This window comes from Thamnophis sirtalis, unplaced genomic scaffold, assembly GCF_051295495.1.
Source record: "Thamnophis sirtalis isolate CommonGarterSnake01/CBP01778 unplaced genomic scaffold, rThaSir2_p1.2 scaffold_9, whole genome shotgun sequence".
NCBI classification, from domain to species: domain Eukaryota; kingdom Metazoa; phylum Chordata; class Lepidosauria; order Squamata; family Natricidae; genus Thamnophis; species Thamnophis sirtalis.
The window spans coordinates 17,202,735-17,226,669 of NW_028261389.1; the positions used below are offsets into that span (position 1 = coordinate 17,202,735).

General features: G+C 42.1%; 1 protein-coding gene across 7 annotated transcripts in view; it reads right to left on the minus strand.

Moving 5' to 3' along the window:
• Positions 1–23,935, minus strand: part of IQSEC3 (IQ motif and Sec7 domain ArfGEF 3) — a 255,338-nt gene that overhangs the window by 14,005 nt on the left and 217,398 nt on the right. For all 7 annotated transcript variants that reach the window (XM_087722942.1, XM_087722941.1, XM_087722945.1 and 4 more), the window contains exons 7-10: positions 21,949–22,115; positions 15,286–15,425; positions 10,671–10,796; positions 6,319–6,418 (exon numbers count right to left, since the gene is read on the minus strand). In XM_087722942.1, the coding sequence (XP_087579068.1) occupies positions 6,319–6,418; positions 10,671–10,796; positions 15,286–15,425; positions 21,949–22,115 (533 nt within the window). The remainder of the gene's footprint in view (positions 1–6,318; positions 6,419–10,670; positions 10,797–15,285; positions 15,426–21,948; positions 22,116–23,935) is intronic.

Consider the following 23,935-nt stretch of genomic DNA (forward strand, 5'->3'; position numbering starts at 1 on the left):
TCAGCCCCCTCCAGACCTTGGGGCTGTTGACTCTCCATCTGAGGGCTGATGGATGGCCCAGGTTCCGCTTCTGTCTCTCTCTCTCTGCCAGCTGCATTCCCTCTTCCTCCTGGGAGCTCTCAGGTTGCCTTGATGCTGACCCTGACTCCCACGCCTCCTCCTCATTTGATTCGGCTGCTGGAGGGGCCGGCAGTCGACTGGCCACAACAATTAACAACTTTAGTTTCCTAGTCTGGTCTACCTTGAAAGGCGAACATAATCATAATCACTTAAAGTGATCCCATTTTAATCGTGGCACGACAAAACCGCGCTCGACTAAAGCGCGCCCAATTAAACCGTGTCGCTGACGTCATCAACAGGGCGACAACAGTGAGCGTGGAGAAAGAAGGGCGCTTTAAATAGCGCTTTGAAAGCAAGCCGATTCCAGTTAAGGTAAGGGTTAGGTTTAGGGTTAAGTTTAGGGTTAGGTTTAGGGTTAGGTTTAGGGTTAGGTTAAGGGTTAGGATTAGGTTTAGGGTTAGGTTAAGGGTTAGGTTTAGGGTTAGGGTTAGGTTAAGGGTTAGGGTTAGGGTTAGGTTTAGGATTAGGTTTAGGGGGGTTAGGTTTAGGTTTAGGGGTTAATTTTAGGTTTAGCGTTTACAGCGTGCTTTTTTCTCCGCGGTGTTGTTGCGCTGTGATGATGTCAGCTACGCGGTTTCGTCGAGCGCCCTTTAGTCGAACGCGGTTTTGTGGTGGAACCCATTTTAATATGTTATGTTGTTGCAACTAGTTTTTTTAAAAAAAATCCAGTCTGTTATTTCTATTGTCTCCTTGCAAGATATTCCCTGTCGTTTTCTAGATAGAAAGGCACGTACTAGGCGATATCTCTGCTGTGACCTGGAAAAAAAAGCCATTGCCAGAGTAAACAATGCTAGATAATTCATTTGTCCAAGATTAAGGCAAGTTGTCTTATCATCCTCCAGAGTCACTGGTGATCCTCCAGTTAGTATGATCGTAAGTACATTTAATGGGTACATTAGATTCCCGTTTTTTTAAAAAAAATCAAGGATTTAAGGATCTTCTATAAATAGCAGAGAACAAAGAACCGATTTGGATTTTGGTGAAGGCAGGGGGCTTGTGTCTGTAACAAGACACTTTGCGGTAAGTATACAATGAGATTTAAGGAGAAGAAAGGAAATGTTGCCTTGCAGAACTTTTTTCTGCACTTAGCCTAATACACAGAGACAGATTTGGCCTCGTTTATGCCAAACGACTTCTGAGAAACAGCTTTTGTTCCGGACGTCTTGCACGTCCTGTGATTTCAGATTACCTCATTCGGGTCATCAAGTTCAAGAATCATAGGCCATGATTGGCCCTCCATTTCAAGACTTGGGGGATGTCACTGTGCAGTAAACGACCGTATTTTTCGGAGTATAAGACACACCGGAGTATAAGACGCACCATTTGAAGAGGCAAATAAAAAAAGTTTTTGCGCTCTGCAGACCTCTCCAAAACAGCCCGTTTTTCATTTTAAAAAGGGGCATGCATAGCCTTTAGGAGGCTTATAGAGTGCTCCTGAGGTCTGGGGGGGTACAAAAACGAGTAAAAAACAGCCCGTTTTTCATTCATTTATGCCCTCCCCAAACCACGGAAGCACTCTGGAAGCGTCCTAAAGGCTCTGCACAGCCATTTTGGTGAAGCGGGCGGGGTTTCGGGAGGCAAAAAATGCTATATTCAGTGTATAAGATGCACCCAGATTTTCACCCTCTTTTCTGAGGGAAAATACTCCGAAAAACACAGTAATTCTTGCGACTCTTATTCTTTCACTGCTTTCTGCTGTTCGCTGTAAGAATCAAATAAGACCTGACACGGAGTTCTATGTTTGGAACCTGGATGTCTTTTTCATTAGAAACGGGAGCTGTGCGGTGTGGGGTTATGCAAGTGTGTGAAGAAGGAGTGTGTGTGTGTCTGTGTGTGTGTGTGTGTGTGTGTGTGTGTGCACGTGCGTGCGTGCGTGTACGTACTTCCATCAGGGTAGCAGTATTAGGAAAGGAGGTTCCACTACTATAATGTAAGCCCATAACAGAAGAGATGAAGTTGTGGAGTCCTTGGTGCTCTCTGACTTTTCATTGTTTGCTTGCAGTCTTTTCATTACTGTAATATAGCAATATCACTTAGACTTATATACCTCTTCATAGTGCTTTTACAGCCCTCTCTAAATGGTTTGCAGAGTCAGCCTATTGCCCCCCAACAATCCTGGGTCCTCATTTGACCCACCTCGGAAGGATGGAAGGCTGAGCCCTGTATTCATTCAAAAAGTGTAATTGACATACATAGACAAAAATGCAAAATACATTCCATCTTCTCCCTACACTTTATGGATTCCAATAAAAGCATAATGAGAATCCCATGGTTCAAAATAGCAACAGCACTTAGACTGATATACTGCTTCATAGTGCTTTATAGCCCTCTCTAAGCGGTTTACAGAGTCAACCTATTGCCCCGAACAATCTGGGACCTCATTTTGCCCACTTCAGAAGGATGGAAGGATGAGTCAACCTTGAGCCTGATGAGATTTGAACTGCTGAACTGCAGCTAGCAGTCAGCTCAAGCAGCCTGCAGGGTTCCACTCTAATCACTGCACCACCTTGGCTCCCTTCAGTGCAAGCATCATACAAGCATCGCCTGTATTTCTCCATTATTTATAACAGCATGGCTTTTTTAAATAGATCAGCTACTTTTGCTGATAACTGGGTGCTAGCAGTTTGGCAGATCGAATCTCTCCAGGCTCAAGGTTGACTCAGCCTTTCATCCTTCCCAGGTGGAACCAGATTGTTGGGATCAATAGGCTGACTCTGCAAACTGCTTAGAGAGGGCTGTAAAGCACGTGAAGCAGTATATAAGTCTACGTGCTATTGCTATTATCAGAGGATCTCTCTTGGCTTGATCTAAATGTAGTCTTCTCCTCATTGCTTTCCTAACAAGGAATAGAGAATTCTATATGCAAGTTCCAAGCTCAACCAGTTTCAGAGAAAATCACATATTGGCAGGGTCAAACCCAAAGACAACTCCACAAAATCCGATCGAGTCCAATCCTTTATTTGCTTAAACGTAATGATAGAATCAGAGCACACTAAAGCCACAACCTTCTAGATAAAACAGGAGCCACAGTGGCGCAGTGGCTGGAATGAGGTATTGCAGACTAATTCAGCTCACTGCCAGCAGTTCGATCCTTAGTAGTTCAAGATTGACTCAGCCTTCCATCCTCCTGAGGTTGGTGAAATGACCCAGATTGTTGGGGGGCAACATGCTGATTCTCTAAACCAGTGGTTCCCAAACTTGGCAACTTTAAGACTTGTGGACTTCAATTCCCAGAAGAGCTGGCTGGAGAATTCTGGAAGTTGAAGTCCACAAGTCTTAAAGTTGCCAAGTTTGGGAACCACTGCTCTAAACCACTTAGAAAGAGCTGTAAAGCACTGTGAAGCAGTATATAAGTCTAAATGCTATTGCTATTGCCATATCCGGAGGGATTCTAGGGTGTGGCTATCCTGAACAACTTCGCTACTCTTCCATCTAACTCAGGACTGTGCAATCTCTTAATCAGCGCCTCCCTCTGATGAGATTTTCTACTGCTTCCATGGGAAATCTCTGGATTGCCAAAATTTTTCTCCACCGATTCTCCAGGTTCACATTCCACCGCGCAGGCAGTACATAAGATACTAGACACAGGCATTTTGACTCCTATAGCTCTGCATTGTTTGAAAACATGAAGGCAGTCAGCTTTCACTTCATGCAGAATTTGAGCGTGTCCCCATGTACATCGCAGTGTCCAACTCCATCATGTTTTCATACGCCTCAGTCACAGCCTTCTGTTCTTTGTGCATTTCTAGTTTGCAATACACAGTGGCTTGCATATGTTAATTTATGCAGAGAAAAACAAATAAATAAAGGCAAAGCCACTTATGCAACAATCCTGAAATCAATCAGAGAGCTCCATATAAAACTGGAAATACAAAACAAGACACAGTCAAACTGCGGAAGATTTTGTTTTTAAAGGAACCGAGGAAAATATATATATATAGTGTAGGACATTCTTACCAGGTTACCTGGATGGGGAAATCTCTGGGTTAGATTGAGATTAGATTGGCCAAAAATATTGAAAAAGAAGACAGTGATAAATGATCCAGGGGTTTAGATTTTTTTCCAAACATGAAAGAAGCTGAAATTTGGTTGTGAGTGTTATTAAGTACAGAAGGAGAACAGCCTACTTTTCAGAGTCTTCCCCGGAGTCTTTCAACCAAAAGTGTGGAGGCTATTTGTCTGGGAGGGTCGGCAGATTCCTGCCCTGGGCTTGGATTATATGATCTCTAAATTCCTTTCCAGCCCTAGGATTCTATGATTGTCCGATGATTCTTCATTTCTGTTTGTTGTTCATTTAGGGTGTCAAACTCGATTTCATTGAGAGCTGCATCAGTGTTTGACCTCTGGGGGCCCGGGTGGCCGTGGCCAGGGTGGTCAGCTTGATATCACTCGTGTCTGGGGGGCCTGTGGTGGCCTGAGTGCTCAGCCAGCAAAAATGGGCTCACGAGCTCCATTTTCGGCTGTGATGGCCTCCGGCAACCCTCTGCCAGCAAAAACGGAGCTCAGGAGAGCCACACGTGGCTATTGCAAGCTCCATTTTCCGCTGTGATGGCCCTCCTGAGCTCAGTTTTCTTTGGCAGAGTCACCACGGGCTACTCCTTCATTGTTTCCTGGGTGTCCGCTCAGGCCAGATCTAAGCACCCCACAGGCTGGATCCGGCCCCTGGGCCTTGAGTTTGACACCCCTGATTTAAGCCTATAACTGAGGCTTCCAACAAAATATTGTCAGGCATGCTTTCTTTTCTGAATATTCTCCTGGTTTACCTTTTCATCTCACCCAGCCATTCAGAATTCCACAGCCGCTGTAACAGGGGTGAAATTCAGCAGGTTCTGACAGGTTCTGGAGAATCGGTAGCGGAAATTTTGAGTACTTCGCCGAACAGGCAAATACCACCTCTCGCTGGCCCAACAGAGCGGAGTGGGAATGGAGATTTTGCAATATCCTTCCCCTGCCACACCCACAAAACCACGCCCACAGAACCGGTAGTAAAAAAATATTGAATTTCACCACTGCACTGTATGTCTCTTTAGGTCTACTGAAGATTTTTATTTAAGTTATTATATGATTTTACAAAGCTTTGTCTGTTTGGGGTGGGGTTTGTTTTTTTTTTCTTGTCAAATTGAATGAATTTATATGGTATGGAATTATGGAAGTACAAGTAGCCCCTCGACTCGCAAGAGTTCATTTAGTGACGGTTCAAAGTTACAACGGCACTGGAAAAAGTGACTTATGACCATTTTTAACCCTTACGAACATTGCTGCCTCCCCATTGTCTCAGGATCAAAATTCAGATGATTGACAACTGAGTCCTGTTTATAACAGTTCCAGTGTTCTGGGGTCCTGCGAACCCCTTTTGCGACCTTCTGACAAGCAACCTCAATGGGGGAGCAGATTCACTTAACAACCATGTTACTACTTTAAGAGCTGCAGGGATTCACTTAACCACAGTGGCAAGAAAGGTGGTGGAATGGGGCAAAATTCACCTAACTTCTGTTTCACTTAGCAACATGAATTTGGGGTTCAGTTGTGGTCGTAGGTTGAGGACTGCCTGAGTTGGAATCATGGTTTAAGGGAGTTTAACCAGTCAAGACTCTGAGGTAGACAAACCAACTTTTCTCCAAGCATTTTTGATTCATTCATTTGTATCTCATCCCAAAGGTGCTTTTTTTCAAGAGGCAACTAGCCTGTCTTGTTTTTTCTTTGAAGACGTTTCGCTTCTCATCCAAGAAGCTTCTTCAGTTCTGAGGAGTTGAGAGCTGAAAAAGCTTCTTGGATAAGAAGTGAAACGTCTTCAAAGAAAAACCAGAAAGTCCAGTTGCCTTTTGAAAAAAGCATCTTTGGGACAACCATGACCTGGATGACTGAGAATCTCCATAGACATTTGTCTCTCATGTTTCCCTAGGAACGTAACGTAGTATATGCTACACTCCCTTCTCTTATTGTTTATCCATCAACAACTCTATGTATTCGATTGGACTGGAGAGAAGGAGTGGCCCAAAGTCACCATGGCTCAGTTTGAATTAACACCGGGGGGGGGGCTCCCCAGTTCAGATTCTAAATGCTAACATTCATCATAACCAGAACACTACTTTTGCTCTTCCTCTTGAATGAGCCTCTTTCCATAACCCATGAAAGACGGCGCATTTATCCCCTCCAGTGTCATCAGGCAGAGAGCCAAGTAGACTGTGATAAACTTACATTCATTCTCAAACAGATGGAACTGCATTCCTAAGAGGCCGACTGACTTGCAAAATGTGTAGGTTGAAGAGCTTTTCTTCTTGGGGCAAAGCTTGAGAATCTGTTAAAGGACACAGATGAAGAGAGAAAGAGAGATACAAAGACACACACACACACACACACACACACACACACACACAGAGACAGACAGACAGACAGACAAAGACAGAAAGTCTTTCAGAAAGATCAGCAAAAGAAAACAGGAAGGTTTAAGGTCCAAATAATACCATTCAACTACAGTATGGTCATCAGAATGAGATCCCAATGGGGTTATGAGTGGTGTGAGGGGACATACCCCAAAAAGATGGGGCATGATGAAAGAAAAGAGTAAAGCTGAAAAACATGCCTTGCGGGATCCAGTCCAAGCAATAACCAGGTCTGATCCTACTTAGATTGTGAAGATCAGCCAGATCAGCTAAGTATTATCACATGCTGGGTCTAAATGAATCAACACAGTCCATCAATTCTGATTGGGCCTTTAGTTTGATGATAAAATCTGAAGGGACATTGGGTTGCACATCCAAATCTAAGATCAATGAAACTCCTGGGCTTTACATTGCACACCCCTAGTCTAAATTATTTAGATGTGTCACCCTTCATACCCCTTGTTGTAGCACAGGGCTGTCCACACCTAGGCAACTTTAAGACTGATGGACTTCAACTCCAAGACTTTGTACCTTCTACCAGAATTCTGGGAGCTGAAGTCCACAGTCTTAAAATTGCCTAGGATGGACACCCCTGTTGTAGTGCAAGCAATCTGCGTGCATTTTTTAAAATCTAGAAATAAAGACATTGGAATTGCACGGGACTAATCTGGTTAGGAGTCCTGCTATGAGAAGGGGCTGGTACTCTTTTGGCTAATTGTGTTTTTCAAGCTATATCACATCACCACTAATCCCCTATCAGCTCCTTGCACTGGAAGGAGGATGTGAATTGGAAGAGTTCCTTCCAATGTAAGTGTCAGGCAAAGTGTTGGGGGTGATGGAAAATAGGACAATCCATGTGGAGAAGGATTGCAATCTGGGAGTTCAAGAGTCAATCCCCTTATCCTTCCTTCTGCCTGGGTTATGTCATAGATATAAGTTCTTTTTTTAAAAAAAACCTCAAACATTCACACAGATGCAAATTGCACAACAGCTTTATGTTCATCTTGCCTGGAAGAAATTGTTTAGCTTACAGTCTTGTGACTGAGAGTAGAGAAGTGAGTGAAAACCATGCTGAAGAGTAGATTTCTATTATCTCCTCCAGAGGGACTCCTGTCAAATCACACTTGTCAATTACTCGGATATTTTGCTTAGCAGTTTCCCTGCATTCCTCTTTCATGAAACAAGGGTGCATCCTCTGCAGTCCCTTTCAGGCCACTGAAGCCACCCAGTTTGGCAGTAAAAATTGGTATTTTCAGGACTTGATCCACTCACTCTTTCTTTACACTTTGGAGGATACAAGGAGCAATGCATGAGCAAAAGGTAATATTTTGCTTTCCTGGGTTTCTCTGGCTTGATTAACAGCTGGCATTCAGGGGTGGTATTCAGCCAGTTCGGACCGGTTTGGGTGAACCGGTAGCTCTGACAATCAGTTGAGAGTGAACCAGTTCACTCCGATGATCAGGTTGGCCTGCCCGCCCTTGTGCTTTACTTACCTGGTTTTTTGGACTATAAGACGCACTGGAGTATAAGACGCACCAAGATTTTGAAGAGATAATTTTTTTAAAAAACGTTTTTGCACTCTCCAGGCCTCCCAAACCCTCTGCATGCCTCATTTTTCATGAAAAACAGAGCATGCAGAGAGTTTGAGAGGCCTGCAAAGTGCTCCTAGGGGCTGAAGGGGCAAAAATGAGCAAAAAACGGCCCGTTTTTCACAGGTCTGTGTTTTGCAAAAAACAGGACATGCATAAGTTTTGCAAGGCTTGTAGAGTGCTCCTGGGGTCTGGGGGGGGGGGCAAAAACGAGCAAAACCAGGCCATTTTTTGCTTGATTTTGCCCTCCCCAGTGCCCAGGAGCACTTTTCCCAAATCCTCTGCACGTTCTTATTTGCAAAGAACGGGATGCGCAGGGGTGGAGTTCCGAGAGGCCAAAAATGCTGTATTCAGTATATAAGACATACCCAGATTTTCACCCTCTTTTTTGGGGGGGAAAAAGGTGCGTCCTATAGTCCGAAAAATACGGTACCTATATCCTTTCAGCTGATTAGCACACCAGAGCAGACTGCCATGCCTCAGCTGTGTTACTCCTCAAGAAGTAACGTGGAAGGCAAGTTTTGGTAAAACTGTGCACGCACACGCAGCGAAACACATGATTACCATACTGGTTGTTAAACCGGTAGGATCCCACCACTACTGCTGTTGTATGTTTAAGGCCTTGGCTTTAGGTATCAACGTCCTGTCTCAGAGCAGTGCTGAGGGGGATTCTACCCACTCAGATTCTAAATCCGTATGCACTTATTATCCCACTCTCCAAAGGCTTCTTAACTGGGTGGTAATTAATCTGCTCAGACAAGATGCTTTCTCCCTAATGGGAGCAAACGTGACCATTTTCGGTCAACAAACCTGCAACTTCCAATGTACAGTAATAGCTGAATTTTGGGAATTGATACAAACTGTGTCTTAGAATACCCAATTCTCAGATTTCATTAGGAAAACAAACAAACCAAGCTCAGCAGTAATTATAGATTGGCCATAATATGTGAACAACTCATTAGAAACACCATTAGGCTCCCCGAAGCAGGGAGTGTTACAAACAGTATTTCAGCGTCTCCGGCTTAGACTACGCTCTACAAAACAATGTCTAGTATGGCATCAAAGTTAATTGAGGACAGATCAAAGTGCCAAGTTTGTCCATTTTATGCTGATGTAGAATGGTATTTCCCATTTCTTAATCTATTTATCTTCACTCATTCTTCAGTATTCATATTTGGGTAATTTATATGGCCGCCTACTTGCTCACAGTGACTCTAGGCGGCTTAGAAGCAGTAAAAACACAGTACAGAAAATAGAAAATGAAAAACAACAATCCCCACCCCCAGTGGTGACGATGCACACCATCAAATCAGCCGCTCTCTAGGATTGAACTCTCAACCTTCTGAGTGGGAGGTGAACATCTTCACCACTAGGCCAATGTGCCGCAGTCACCTGACCATGGCATCCACCACATGATAACTAAAGAACATCAGACTCCACCTGTGATAAAACCATCATGCCTTGTTGCCTGCCCAAACGAGAAAGTATGGCTTTAACATTGGCATAGCTAAGGAGAATTTTCGGTTGCCTCCGGTTAGAGATGAGAAGAAGGCCACATTATAAGGGGTCCTTGGTGCTTTTTTTTCTTACAGACGTTTCATTACTCAGACTAGGTAACATCATCAGTGCTAGTAACTGAGGACCCAGACTGTGGGGGCGATATGCTGACTCTGTAAACCACTTAGAGAGGGCTGAAAGCCCTATGAAGCGGTATATAAGTCTAATTGCTATTGCTATTGCTAGTAAGGGATTATAAGGAAATGTCACAAAATTATAAGGAAATACCACAAAAATAGGCTGTTCTGGTGTGGGAATACGGTTGTATGCAAGTGAAGGAAAAACCTACACAGGGCTGCTTCTGAGAAATGTTTGGCTCGCTTAGCGCGTAGCTGCAACTATTCAACAAGAGAGGAACGGCTTGGAACATCACTCCACATCTCAATCAACTTCACTGGCTGCCAAATGGTGTTTGGCCTCAGTACAGCCATGAAAGCTCTGAGGTATTATGCCACATAAAATATTAGGCAGCTGCAAACAATTGCATACTTATCTGAATATGTGTGGGAAGTTACAGGACTGGTCTCCTGAACTTCCTTCGCACAGATCCAATCAGTGGTGGGGTCCTACCGGTTCGGACCGGTTCAGCTGAACCAGTAGTAGCTTGGTGGCCTAGGTTGCTGGAACCGGCAGCGACCCAGGTCTGCCACGCTCCCAAACAGGTTCTCTCGGTGGCACTGTAGTCACCGCCATCTTGTTTTTTGCTTCTGCACATGCACAGAGCAAATTTAGTTGTACTGTGCATGCACACACAGCGCGCCTCAAGCACACGTGCAAGAGGGTCACGTCCTTGAGTGAAACGGCAGTAGTCTCTGCCAGAACCTTCCCCTGGATCCAACAGGACTTTGGATCCTATGAATGGGAATGAAAGCATAATGTTCTTCCGGCTGTGCTAGCTTTTGACTCAGAGGGAATTCCGTAAGGAGAGGTGCATTTAAAATCCAGATCCTAGGACAGGGGTCCTCTGACCTTTTTCTAAACTGCACTGAATTCTTAAGTCAAAGATTTAACTTTGACTCACCACCAGCAGGTCATTGAAGAGAAAAACTTCTCTCTGGTGGGCAGCGTGTTTCTGCACTTTGTTCACATCTGTCACTTCATAAAGGCGGCTGCAACAGACCAACCGGCGATGAGGCACAGACAGCACCTGCAAGAAAGAGACTGAGTGGGAAGGTTTCCTCCACAACCACAATTGCAACACACATTTATGATCCCATGCAGTTTCAAGACCTTTGGGCAACTTCATCAGCCCTAGAACGTATAATTTCATCATGAGATGTCCCGTTTTGAAGTCTGTTGCGAAGATGTTGTTGTTTTAACCATTTAGTCGCATCCGACTCTTGGCGACTTGATAGGCAAGTGCCCTCCATGCTACCCTGTCAAACGCAGCTTCTTTCAATTGTTGGATGTTCAACTTGTTAGATGTTGTGAAGATAGGGACCTTCTATTCCAGATTCGGCAAGGAAAACCAGCTGGCCTATCCAGCCAGAAATGGATGAAGAAAGTAGAACCCCAAGAAAAACAAATGCACATAGAAAGAATGAGGGCTTTGGTCACCATTCCACAACCACTATCTTGGTTCTTTTGTTTCCCACTGCAAATGCTGTGGCTAGGATCAGTGAAACTAACTGCAATGTATAATATGGACATTTATCCTTGTGGTTAGTTCTTTGTGTGAAAGCCTGACAGAGGGAAGAACTGACCAAGATCAATCTCTTTGGGAAGCAACTGTTTGTTTCTTTTCCTCTCTTTCCTTTTCAGCTTTCTTCTAGGGCCCTGACCTGTCTGGATGTAATAAAGATTTACCGTATTTTTCGGAGTATAAGACGCACCTTTTTCCCTCAAAAAAGAGGCTGAAAATCTGGGTGGGTCTTATACACTGAATACAGCATTTTTTTTTGCCTCCAGAAACTCTGCCCCTTCACCAAAATGGTCATGCAGAGCCTGTAGGAGGCTTTCAGACTGTTCCTGGAGACTGGGAAAAATGGGCTGTTTTTTGCTTGTTTTGGGAGGGCCCACACCCCAGGAGCACTCTGCAAGCCTCCTAAAGGCTATTCATGCCCTTTTTTTGAAAAAAAAAAAACTAGGCCCTTTTTGTGAAAAACGGGCCATTTTGGGGAGGTCTGTGGAGTGCAAAAACTTTTTTTTTTTAATTTGCCTCTTCAAAATCTTGGTGCACCATACACTCTGGTGCATTTTATACTCAGAAAAATACGGTAAATTTTTAAGTAAACCTGTGGTGCTCATTATGGGAAACTAGCTTAGTCTTTAACTCATGCTTCTCCAATGCATCAGGCTGCAGAAGGAAAGGGGTATCACTTATTTCTTCCCTGATAAATCTAGAAAACTTTCTCTGGCATAAAATGACTGGTGGTTCAGAGCTGGGTTGTTATCAGTCCGCACCAATTCGGATAAAACGGTAGTGGAAATGGTAACTGGGTCACTGAACCAATAGGGATGGCAGGCTCGCTACGCCCCCGAACCAGCTCCCTGGTCACCGCAGCATGGGTTTTTTGGGACATTTTTAATGTTCTGTGCTTGCACAGATCTATTTAAAGGCAACTGTGCATGCATGTGCAATGAACCGGCAGTAACCCTGGCAGAAACCCACCATTATGGTGGTCTATACTTAGCTCCATTGGTGGGATTCAAAGAATGTAATAACTGGTTTGCCCAGGGTCAGGTTGGCCATCATGGGACGCGTGGCCCATCCCTTTCCTCCAGTTCCACCACACATGTGGGATGAACCTCCTGCAATGGCCAACCTGACCCTGGGCAAACCGGTTGTTAAATTACCTCCCCCTCCCACTATCGAAGTGGATCCTGGGCGCTGCACTGCAATGGATAAATGGGAAATGCAGCGGCTGGCACAAGGGAAGAAGGAGGATCAGGGAGAAGAGGGAAATCAGCCTTCTCCTTCCCTCGCATCGGCTGCTCCATTGCCCGCTTCTCCATTGCAGCACAGTGCAGCACCCAGGATCCACTTTGATAGCTTGGGGAGGGGGGGTGTAATTTAAGAACCGGTTCGCCTGAACTGGTGTGAACCGGATGAATTCCATCACTGCTTACCTCCCCAACAGCAGTTTAGGAAGGATACAGCAGTGTTACAGGAAGGAATCAGCAGGCTTTCACATATATCATGTGTACACTCCACCACAAACTTGTTATAACATGGAATATATCAAGTTATTTTCTGGCAGCTATGAGAGTCACAAGGGAAACTATGTCAGGATTTTCTCTGTTCATCAATTCTCTTTATCCTGTCTAATCAGAACAGAAGGCATAAGAATCTGCAGATATAATCACAATTATGGAATATATAGCTATGCATGCCTAAGGCCTAAAGCTACGAAGTGTATTTCTGGGGAGAAGCTGGAAATTGCTAATTCAAACGATGGAGAACAGCAAAAGGACATGTTGTTGTCTTGAGATCTGCAAGAAAATATTGCAGCATCTCTTGTAAAAAGGAGTGTCCGGATGAGGCTTTCTGCCACCGGATTCCTTTTAAGCAGTGCACTGCAGTCATTTTAACAGCCGGATATTTCTTTTCCAATGGACACTGATTCTTCCAGAATTACTGGGTCATTTTGTTCTTATAGGATTGTTTAAATAACCCATGTTCTGGGACCTTTTTAAAGAATATTCTGTCTTTCTGTGTGGGTACTTTTGTTAGAGTTAAGCACTTATTATTTGAACTTCACATTATGGAATTCCATTACAGGCACATCTGGAGGAATTTAAGGCACCCCAGGGATGACTCAAAAGAGTCAAAATGTCAACCACGCACGTCATAATGCATATCAAAAAGGAAAGGGACATTGACCGCATGCTTGAGGCCATAATTTTGACGTTTTGATCCTTTCTCCCTGTGGACACTCCTACCTGACCACATTTCAGTGGGAGAAAGCCTTGGAAGGACACAAAAATTTGCAAAGGGAAGTGAAAAATATAATTTGGAAACAGAGTTGTATCTTGGGCTTGCTTCTAGTAAAGGTGAACATGAAAAAAACTCAAATGTAACTTTCTTTTACTTTGGAACTCTGTTTTCCATTTAGGGCCACAAAGCATATGTTCCCAAGTAATAAGGTAAGGGTAAAGGTTCTCCTCGCACGTATGTGCTAGTCGTTCCTGACTCTAGGGGATGGTGCTCATCTCCGTTTCAAAGCTGAAGAGCCAGCGCTGTCCGAAGACGTCTCCGTGGTCATATGGCAAGCATGACTAAACACCGAAGGAGCACAGAACGCTGTTACCTTCCCACCAAAGGTGGTTCCTATTTTTCTACTTGCATTTTTTACATGCTTTTGAACTCCTAGGTTGGCAGAAGCTGGGACAAGTAATGGGAGCTCACTCTGTTATGTGGCGAAAGGGATTTGAACCGCCAAACTTTCTGATCAACAAGTTCATTGAGCCACCATGTCCCTCATCATTGCTGGGGGGGAAACCAAACATATCCATTCATCCAACTTCATGAGCAAAGTATTTATATTAAAAAAGGAGGTGGGATTAAAAAAAAGCAGATTGACATAGGTAGGAATATTAGATAAAAATGAAGAAGAAAAGAAAATAGGACGTAAGCAGCACAAGAAAGTCTACTGCAGTGTTTTTCAAATATGGTAACTTTAAGATGTATGGATTTCAACTCCCATGTTGGTTACGGAATTCTGGGAGTTGAAGTCCATACATCTTAAAGTTCTCACATTGGAATAACACTGATCTAATGCAGGGGTCTCCAAACTTGGCAACTTTAAAACTTGTGGACTTCAACTCCCAGAATTTTCCAGCTAGAATGAGGAATTCTGGAAGTTGAAGCCCACAAGTGTCAAAGTTGCCATGTTTGGAGACCTCTGATCTAAAGTAAAAGCTATGATTTCCTTTGTGACAAAGTAATTGGTTTCCATGGAGATTTTCCCAGGTTCGTCCTTTGATGCATCTGCAATCAGGTAGGATTCAATCAGTGGTAGGATTCAAATAATTTAACAACCGGTTCTCTGCCCTAATGACCAGATGGGTAGGCGGGGCTTGGTGGTCATGTGACTGGGTGGGCATGGCCAACTCAACGTCACTCAGGTCAATGGGCGCTTCGCCTTAGCTGTTACAATGTAATAAGGGTCAACCAGAGCGGCAGTTTCTGTAAGCAGGGCAATAAAGATTAGGCTGGAAACAACACCAGAATGTCTCCTTCCTGACTTCCTTAGAGGACTAGTCCTGTAGAGTGGAAAAAACCAAAAGGCAATTTCTTCCCACAACCGGTTCTCTGAACTGCTTAGAAAGTTAACAACCGGTTCTCACGAATCGGTGCGAACTGGCTGAATCCCACCACTGGATTCAATGAACAATGAGAAAGACCTTCTTGGCTAGAGGCAGGGGAATCCCCATTTATGGTTAAAAACAATGTCAAGATGGAACACAAAGAAAAGAAGCATAACTTTGATAACACCATTGCAACTTCCATCTTGACTTCTTTGTCCATGCCCTGTGAGAACTCTGAGACTTGCTGCTAAATTTGTTAGAATTGCTGCTGAAATAGACAATATTAAGATAATATCCTTTCTTCTTAAATAAAAGTAACCGCAGAAAACTACTTTTTTTATCAGCATAATACAATAGATGTTGACTAATGATGTGCAAAGGCTCACCGTTTTCATTCCCACAATCGATTTTTCTACTTTGGTGACATAAGTGACATGGTCCTCGTTGGATTTGAGCTCTCTCTGCTGAATCCTTTCATAAATTCCCACCACCAAGTCGCGGGGAATGTCCGCTCCATCATCCACTCCTGTTAAGTCAAAACAATATAAACATTCTTTTTTTATTCAATCATCATTCTTCAAGAACTCTGTCAAGGACGTTGGAGTACTCATATCTACTGATCTAAGTGCCAGAGCCCACTGTAATAACATTGCCAAAAAGGCATTAAGAATTGTTAACCTAATCTTGTGTAGCTTCTTCTTTGTAATATTGTACTGCTAACCAGAGAATACAAAACATTTGCTAGACCAATTCTTGAGTACAGCTCATCTGTCTGGAACCCACACTGCATGTCGGACATTAATACAATTGAGCAAGTCCAGAGATATTTCACAAGAAGCGTCCTCCGCTCCTTTGCTTGCAACAGAATATCTTATTCCACCAGACTTGAAGTTTTGGCCTTAGACAACTTAGAACTATGCCGACTTTGGTCTGGCCTAAGTGCAATACATTAAATTGTCTGCTACAACGTCGTACCTGTCCATGACTACTTCAGCTTCTACCACAACAATACATGAGCTCACAATAGATACAAACTTAAGGTAAACCGCTCCAAACTCAATTGCAGAAAATATGACTTCAGCAACAGAGGGGTCAATGCCTGGAATGCACTACCTGACTCTGTTGTTACATCCTCAAACCCCCACAACTTTAACCTTAGCCTGTCTACTGTTGACCTCACTCCATTCCTAAGAAGTCTGTAAGGGGTGTGTAGAAGCACACCAAACTGCCTACCATCCCTGCCCTAATGTTTCTTTTTATTCGTATCCATTTCATGTATCCAAAATCATGTTTATACTTATATATGTTATCTAATACATAATTGACAAAATAAATAATAAAACAAACAATAAAACAATAAAACAATAAAACAATAAAACAATAAAACAATAAAACAATAAAACAATAAAACAATAAAACAATAAAACAATAAAACAATAAAACAATAAAACAATAAAACAATAAAACAATAAAACAATAAAACAATAAAACAATAAAACAATAAAACAATAAAACAATAAAACAATAAAACAATAAAACAATAAAACAATAAAACAATAAAACAATAAAACAATAAAACAATAAAACAATAAAACAATAAAACAATAAAACAATAAAACAATAAAACAATAAAACAATAAAACAATAAAACAATAAAACAATAAAACAATAAAACAATAAAACAATAAAACAATAAAACAATAAAACAATAAAACAATAAAACAATAAAACAATAAAACAATAAAACAATAAAACAATAAAACAATAAAACAATAAAACAATAAAACAATAAAACAATAAAACAATAAAACAATAAAACAAACAATAAAACAAACAATAAAACAAACAATAAAACAAACAATAAAACAAACAATAAAACAAACAATAAAACAAACAATAAAACAAACAATAAAGCAATAAAGCAATAAAGCAATAAAGCAATAAAGCAATAAAGCAATAAAGCAATAAAACAATAAAACAATAAAACAATAAAACAATAAAACAATAAAACAATAAAACAATAAAACAATAAAACAATAAAACAATAAAACAAACAATAAAACAAACAATAAAACAAACAATAAAACAAACAATAAAACAAACAATAAAACAATAAAACAATAAAACAATAAAACAATAAAACAATAAAACAATAAAACAATAAAACAATAAAACAATAAAACAATAAAACAATAAAACAATAAATAAAATAAATAAAATAAATAAAATAAATAAAATAAATAAAATAAATAAAATAAATAAATAAATAAATAAATAAATAAATAAATAAATAAATAATAAAAATACAAAATACAAAATAACAGCTTACATGCCTTTTTCCCCTCCAGAGGTTATGGACCTGTACAAATAATTTCCTACCATTTGCGGTCAGTTAATGCCCCTAAAATTTTGAGAAAAGATAATGGATGCCCTTGGAGGAGTTACCCTTCATCAAATAACTATAACCTGGATGGGACCAATCACAAATTGATCAGAAATGTTGAAATGGCTCCTTGCCCTCCTCTCTGGCTTTACAGAGGTTCCAGACTGACATTGTTTTTTTTTCTATGGACAAGTGGACACATTTTTCAAGCAAAGTGTTTAGCTGTTTCCAACACCATTTTTCAGTCTTAAATGTCAGGGTTCCAAGTAACAACCCCAACAAAGGAAAACTCCGAGGTTGGAAGTCCCTCAAACATGGCCCAATCAGGCACTGTCCCAACTGGAGATGCCTTCTAGTCACACCCTTCCAGGTGCAGGGCAAGGTGCCCTTGACTCTCTGAGAAATGAATGTTATTTTGACTATATATCTCTCATACTTCATATAATCCCCTCTCCTATTTTGCTACAGCAGTAAAAGTGGCAGACCAAAAGGCCCAATGCAAAAGATGGCTTCTAGGCCTGAAATACATGTAGGGCCAAAAATCATCCTTAGGAGCAAAGCTGAAGGTAATGTTTTGCTTTTATCGTCCCAGCTTCCTATTAAACTTTGTTCTGTGCTTAAAAAGTAGGTTTGAGTGCATATATACAAAAACAAGAGCTGAAAAATGTAAAAAAAAAATGAGGTAAGCATGCAACTGGGACCATTGGCTGCAGCAAATTCCACACTGGAGATTTCCAAGTTACAGCCATAATTGGCCATAATTACAGACAACAATAATTTCTACTTCAGGATACACTTGGGTTTACACTTAGATTTGGTTTAATTTAGAGGTTAGCAACTCGAATGCTGCCTGTTGCCCCAGACCTTGACTTGGCTCTTCGAGAATCTTAAGACTGGACGAAGATTGGAATTATGGTTTCCTATCACCTTAAGGCAGGAAATGGTCACGTATTAAATACATTAAGTGACATGGAAGTCAAATAAGGCTCTTTTAATGCTCCTTGGTGGTATGTTAATTAATCCTCTATTTTTTAACACACAGAGAATGAAACAATGTCGGCTGGAAATATAAAAATGTTTCTAGATCAATTCACTTTTATTAAAGTTATGACAGAACTTAGGAACTGAATTAAATTCTTTGCAATGCAAGCTGAGTGAGACTTTTCTTTTTTTAAAAAATCAGGGTTTTTATCCAAGTCAAGAGCCTGTTGAAAACTTGCTTAGTATGTATTTTAATGGTACAGAAAGATATTCTTCAAAAATTTACATTTGTTAAATGGGCTAAATTGTTGTATTAACAATGCAAATTTTGAATATAATCCGAAATCAGAGATACAACATCTTTAAAGGACATAATAGAGATTAGATCCTGAATATGTATTAGAATATCTGGGGGAGTGGGGGAAGCAAATATGGAAAAATCCATTCAAAATCTTTGTAGGAAACACAAGATTTTATATTGTTGGCAACTTACCCCAGTTAAAATGTCATAAAGAATAAAAAGAATTAATCTCCAAGTGATTGCAGTGATGTTACCATTTTGAGTCATACAATACAATACAATACAATAGCAGAATTGGAAGGGACCTTGGAAGTCTTCTAGTCCAACCCCCTGCCTAGGCAGGAAAGCCTATACTGTTTCAGACAAATGGTTATCCATAGAACAGAATAGAATAGAATAAGAATAGAATAAGAATAGAATAGAATAAGAATAACAGAATTGGAAGGGGCCTTGGAGGTCTTCCAGTCCAACCCCTGCTTAGGCAGGAAACCCTAAACCACTTCATACAAAGGGTTATCCAACATCTTCTTAAAGACTTGCAGTGTTGGAGCATTCACAACTTCTGGAGGCAAGTGGTTCCATTGATTAATTGTTCTAACTGTCAGGAAATTTCTCCCCAGTTCTAAGTTGCTTCTCTCCTTGATTAGTTTCCACCCATTGCTTCTTGTTCTAGCCTCAGGTGCTTTGGAGAATAGTTTGACTCCCTCTTCTTTGGGGCAACCCCTGAGATATTGGAACACTGCTATCATCTCTCCCCTAGTCCTTCTTTCTATTAAACTAGACATACCCAGTTCCTGCAACCATTCTTAATATGTTTTAGTCTCCAGTCCCCTAATCATCTTTGTTGCTCTTCTCTGCACTCATGTCCCATAGTTACTAAATTTGGGGATAAAATATTTCATAAAATTGCATTAATTACTTACTTTAAAATGAGAGATATAGCATATTTAGGAGGGAGACAATGGTTGGAAATTAATCAAGGAGAGAAGCAACCTGGAATTAAGGAGAAACTTCCTAACAGTGAGGACATTTAACCAGTGGAACAGCTTGCCTTCACACATTGTAGGTGATTCATCACTGGAGGTTTCTAAGAAGAGATTGGACAATGATTTGTCTGAAATGGTATAGCGCAGTGATAGCTAATATTTTTCCCATCATGTGCCAAAAGTGGGGGGAGCGCATGGGGTGGGGTCGTGCGCAGGTGTGCCCACACCCATAATGCTGCGCGCACAATTCCCCTCCCCCTCACTTTTGGCGAATGATTGACCCATTTTTTTCCTTTCCCAGCCTCCAGAGGCTTTCTAGGAGCGTGGGGATGGCGAAAAGAGCCTCCCCCCCCCCAGAGGCCCTCTGGAGGCTTCAGGATGCTTCCCTGAAGCCTCTGGAGGGTGAAAAATGGCGCTATGAGCAACCCAGAACTTCGAGAATGGACTTCCGGTTTGCCCATAGGGCCGTTCTTCACACTCCTGAAGCCTCCGGAGGGCGGAAAACAACCCAACACACAAACCGGAAGTTCGGGAATTGACTTCTGGGTTGCCCATAGGGCTGTTTTTCATCCCCCCCGGAGCCTTCAGGAGGCTTCCCTGAAGCCTCCGGAGCACAAAAAACAGCCTAACGCGCAAACCAGAAGTCCATTCCTGAACTTCCGGTTCACGCATTGGGTTGCTTTTCCCCCTCCGGAGGCTTCAGGGAATCCTTCGAAGGACAAAAAACAGCTTAAAAAAGGGCAAAGTCAACTGGCCAGCGGGTGCATGAGTGCTGGAGCCGACATGGCAAGCCTCACGTGCCCTAACATACGGCTCCGTCTGCCACCTGTGGCATGCGTGCCATCGGTTCGCCATCACGGTTATAGCATCTCCTGCTTGAGCAGGGGATTAGATTAGAAAACCTACAAGGTCCCTTCCAGCTCTATTCTGATTGACTGATGTTGTCATAGTAATTTCTGGTACAATTATACATTTGAAAAGTAGGGGACTCTTATATTGTATATTAATGTCTACTAGATCAGTAATAACAAAATACCGGTAACGTCTAGAAAGGAATACAAAAAATTATTGTAAGCAACGGAGATCTTTTTTTAGCAATAGCAATAGCAGTTAGACTTATATACCGCTTCATAGGGCTTTCAGCCCTCTCTAAGCGGTTTAAGAGTCAGCATATTGCCCCCAACAATCCGGGTCCTCATTTTACCCACCTCGGAAGGATGGAAGGCTGAGTCAACCCTGAGTCGGTGAGATTTGAACAGCCGAACTGCAGAACTGCAGTCAGCTGAAGTAGCCTGCAGTGCTGCATTTAACCACTGCACCACCTCGGCTCTTTAGAACCTTTGAGCTTGGCCTTAACAAATCAAAATCAAAACACGCATGATAAAGTGTAGTCTTTTGCTTTAATTAAAGGTGAACATAAATGCTGAAACCAGTTCAAGAAAATAGGAGAGGAGTATAGACCTTTTCTGTATGGCATGATTTTATAAAATACTGTTAACAATGCAAACAAGCAGTCTGCTATCTACGTGACAGACTACAGCCAAAGATGTAAATGGCATATTCTACAGACACATGCATGTGTGTGTACAATAATCTTAATTTGAAATCGCAAAATATAATTGTTTGTACAGCTGTTCTATAATCAAAATATAATTGAAAATTGGGGCGTGAATCCTAAAATAGGCTTAGCTGCAATAAAAAGCAACCCCAGGGTAAAAGCTTGATGGTCTCACTCCCTTTGCTTTATTCTCCTATTTTCTGTGCCCTTCAACTCAGCCCGAAAACGCAACACACAGTATATCAGACAATTGCCTGTTTTTGGTCTAGATCAGAGGTGTCAAACTCAGGGATCCGGCCCACAGGGTGCTTAGATCTGGCTCGTGGGGCCACTCTGCAAACAGTGAAAGACTGGCCTGTGGTGCCTCTGCCAGTGAAAATAAAGCTCAGGGGGCTGCATGTGGCCCTCCCGAGATCCATTTCACTGGCCGAGGGTTGCAGGAGACCATTGCAGCCGGAAACGGAGTTTGGGAGCCTGTTTTTGCTGGCAAAGAGCTCGGACCACCATGGGCGCCCCCCAACACGAGTGATGTTGAGCTTGTCACGCCCATCCTAGCCACACCCACACACCTGGATCCCTCAAGGTCAAACACAACCCTAATGCGGCCCTCAGTGAAATCAAGTTTGGCAACTCTGGTCTAACATCCACTAACATCTGCAAACATGCTTTATCTGATGTTGTTAAAAGTTTTATTCCATTTTCACGATTAATCTATTAGCTCAAATGTCACAACCAGCATATATTTTAGCTCTTTCAATGTCATCGGCAACATTATTTATTTGAATACCGCTTTGTTCAGGATTTGGAATAAGGAACAATATAGCCAAGCAATGCCCTCACCTCTCAGGTTCCGAATGAAGTCCTCCAGCATCATCTTCCGGTCAGGTTTAATGTTAGGACTGTACATATCCGTATTAAGAAGGATGATGGCAAAAGCCAAGATGAAAATGGTATCTGGATTATGGAACTGTTGGACTACATCTGGATTACACATGCAGTACCTCTGGCTGCAGAGGGAGGGAGACAAAGTCAATATATAATCAGGGAAGTTTAAAATGTGTCCATTACTAAATGACTCCACCCCAGTTTTACAGGTGTTAAACTTATTTACACTCACATTTCACTAGGATAATACCACAGTTGTATAAATTAATTCATTGTCTGAATCCATTTAAGAAATAATCTTCCAAGGTCAAAGAACAATGTTTCCAATGGTGTCACAGATATTATGGAGAGGACATCATAAAGAATAGATGCACCATCAAACCTGAGAGAACATGTACTTTTTCACAAAAAAGGATTGGGAAATTTTTGTCAATGCAAACCTATTGAATTTGCAATTCTCAAACAAACTATACTTTGATTTTATTCAGTGCTGTTCTTAGAGTGGATAAGGAATAAGTAAAAATGGGTGCATAATTAAGGAAGATTACAACACAAAATTGGACAAATTGTAAGAGAAATGCCTTGATTGAATGAATTATGTATCAGATTTGTGTCAAGTCTTCAAGAGCTGCACTCATTGCCACTATGCATGAGTCCATTCATCTTGTTGCTGGTCATCTTTTGGAACATCTTTGGCTGTTGGTAATTTCAATTTTATTCATTTTAATTATTTTAAAACTGTTTCTTCTTCTTCTTCTTCTTCTTCTTCTTCTTCTTCTTCTTCTTCTTCTTCTTCTTCTTCTTCTTCTCCTCCTCCTCCTCCTCCTCCTCCTCCTCCTCCTCCCCCCTGCTCCTCCTCCTCCTCCTCCCTTCTGATTCTCCTCCTTCTCCTCCTCTCCTCCTCCTCCTCCCTCTCCTTCCTCTGCCACATCCATCATCGGACATTGGCGATCATGTTGGTGACCCTATTTTTATCAACAGCCGCACGAAAAAGTGCTGCTGAGTTTTGCCCAAACTTAAAGAAGTATATTCTACATCAGTGGCCCCCAACATTTTGGGCACCAGAGACCAGTTCCATGGAGAAAGCTTTTCCAGGGACCGAAGGAGGAATGGATTTTCATACTGCTTGCTTCCCGCGGATGAGGATTTGCTTGTTTGCATGGCCTGGTTGTTAGTATGCTGTGGCCCTGTGCTGGTCCACAGACCAGAGGTTGGGGACCCCTGACGTATGTGCTTTAGCTTGCTTTGCTGTGTAAATAACTTCTGTGTTTTCTTTAAAAAAAATAAAGTGTGCAAATGTGTGTTGTGGTGGCCGGTCAGCTGCCAGCAGAGCTAGCTGCCAAGTCCGACGAGAAGGAGGTGGAGGGAGAGCCTGGGCCAGCTCCGGAGCCTTTGGAAGGCTCTGATAAGGAAACAGCATCAGAGACAGAGGAAGAGTCAAGGCCTTCCATCCTCCCCCAGGTGGAGAGGCAGCTGTCTTCGGGGCCTGATACTGAGTGAGGGGGAGGAACAGATGGGTCAATCCCAGATGCCCGTATGCGCAGAGAGGAAAAGAGAGGAGAGCAAAGGAAAGCAATAAGCCGGCTCTCAGGGAGAGGCAGACGCAGATGACAGCTAGCCCCTCCCTGGGTAGGAAATAAATAGAGGGGTTTGGAAGTGGTTGGTTGTCGCAGACAACCGTTCATTTCTAGTATACAACAAGCCATTCAGATTTCTTGGATTAACTCAAGTTTGTTGGAACTAATTGCGTTCGATTTTTTGTTTGTCCCTGTGAATAAAAGGCTGGGGTTGTTTTACTCACGAGTCAACGTCTTATCACTACTTGCGAAGGCTGGGTCAGAACAATGTGATCCTTAAGATGTTATTAGAACCTCTATTAGTCTTTGCCAGCACATGCAATAATAAGAGTGTCAGGGCTCTGGATGCCCTAATTAAATCATGA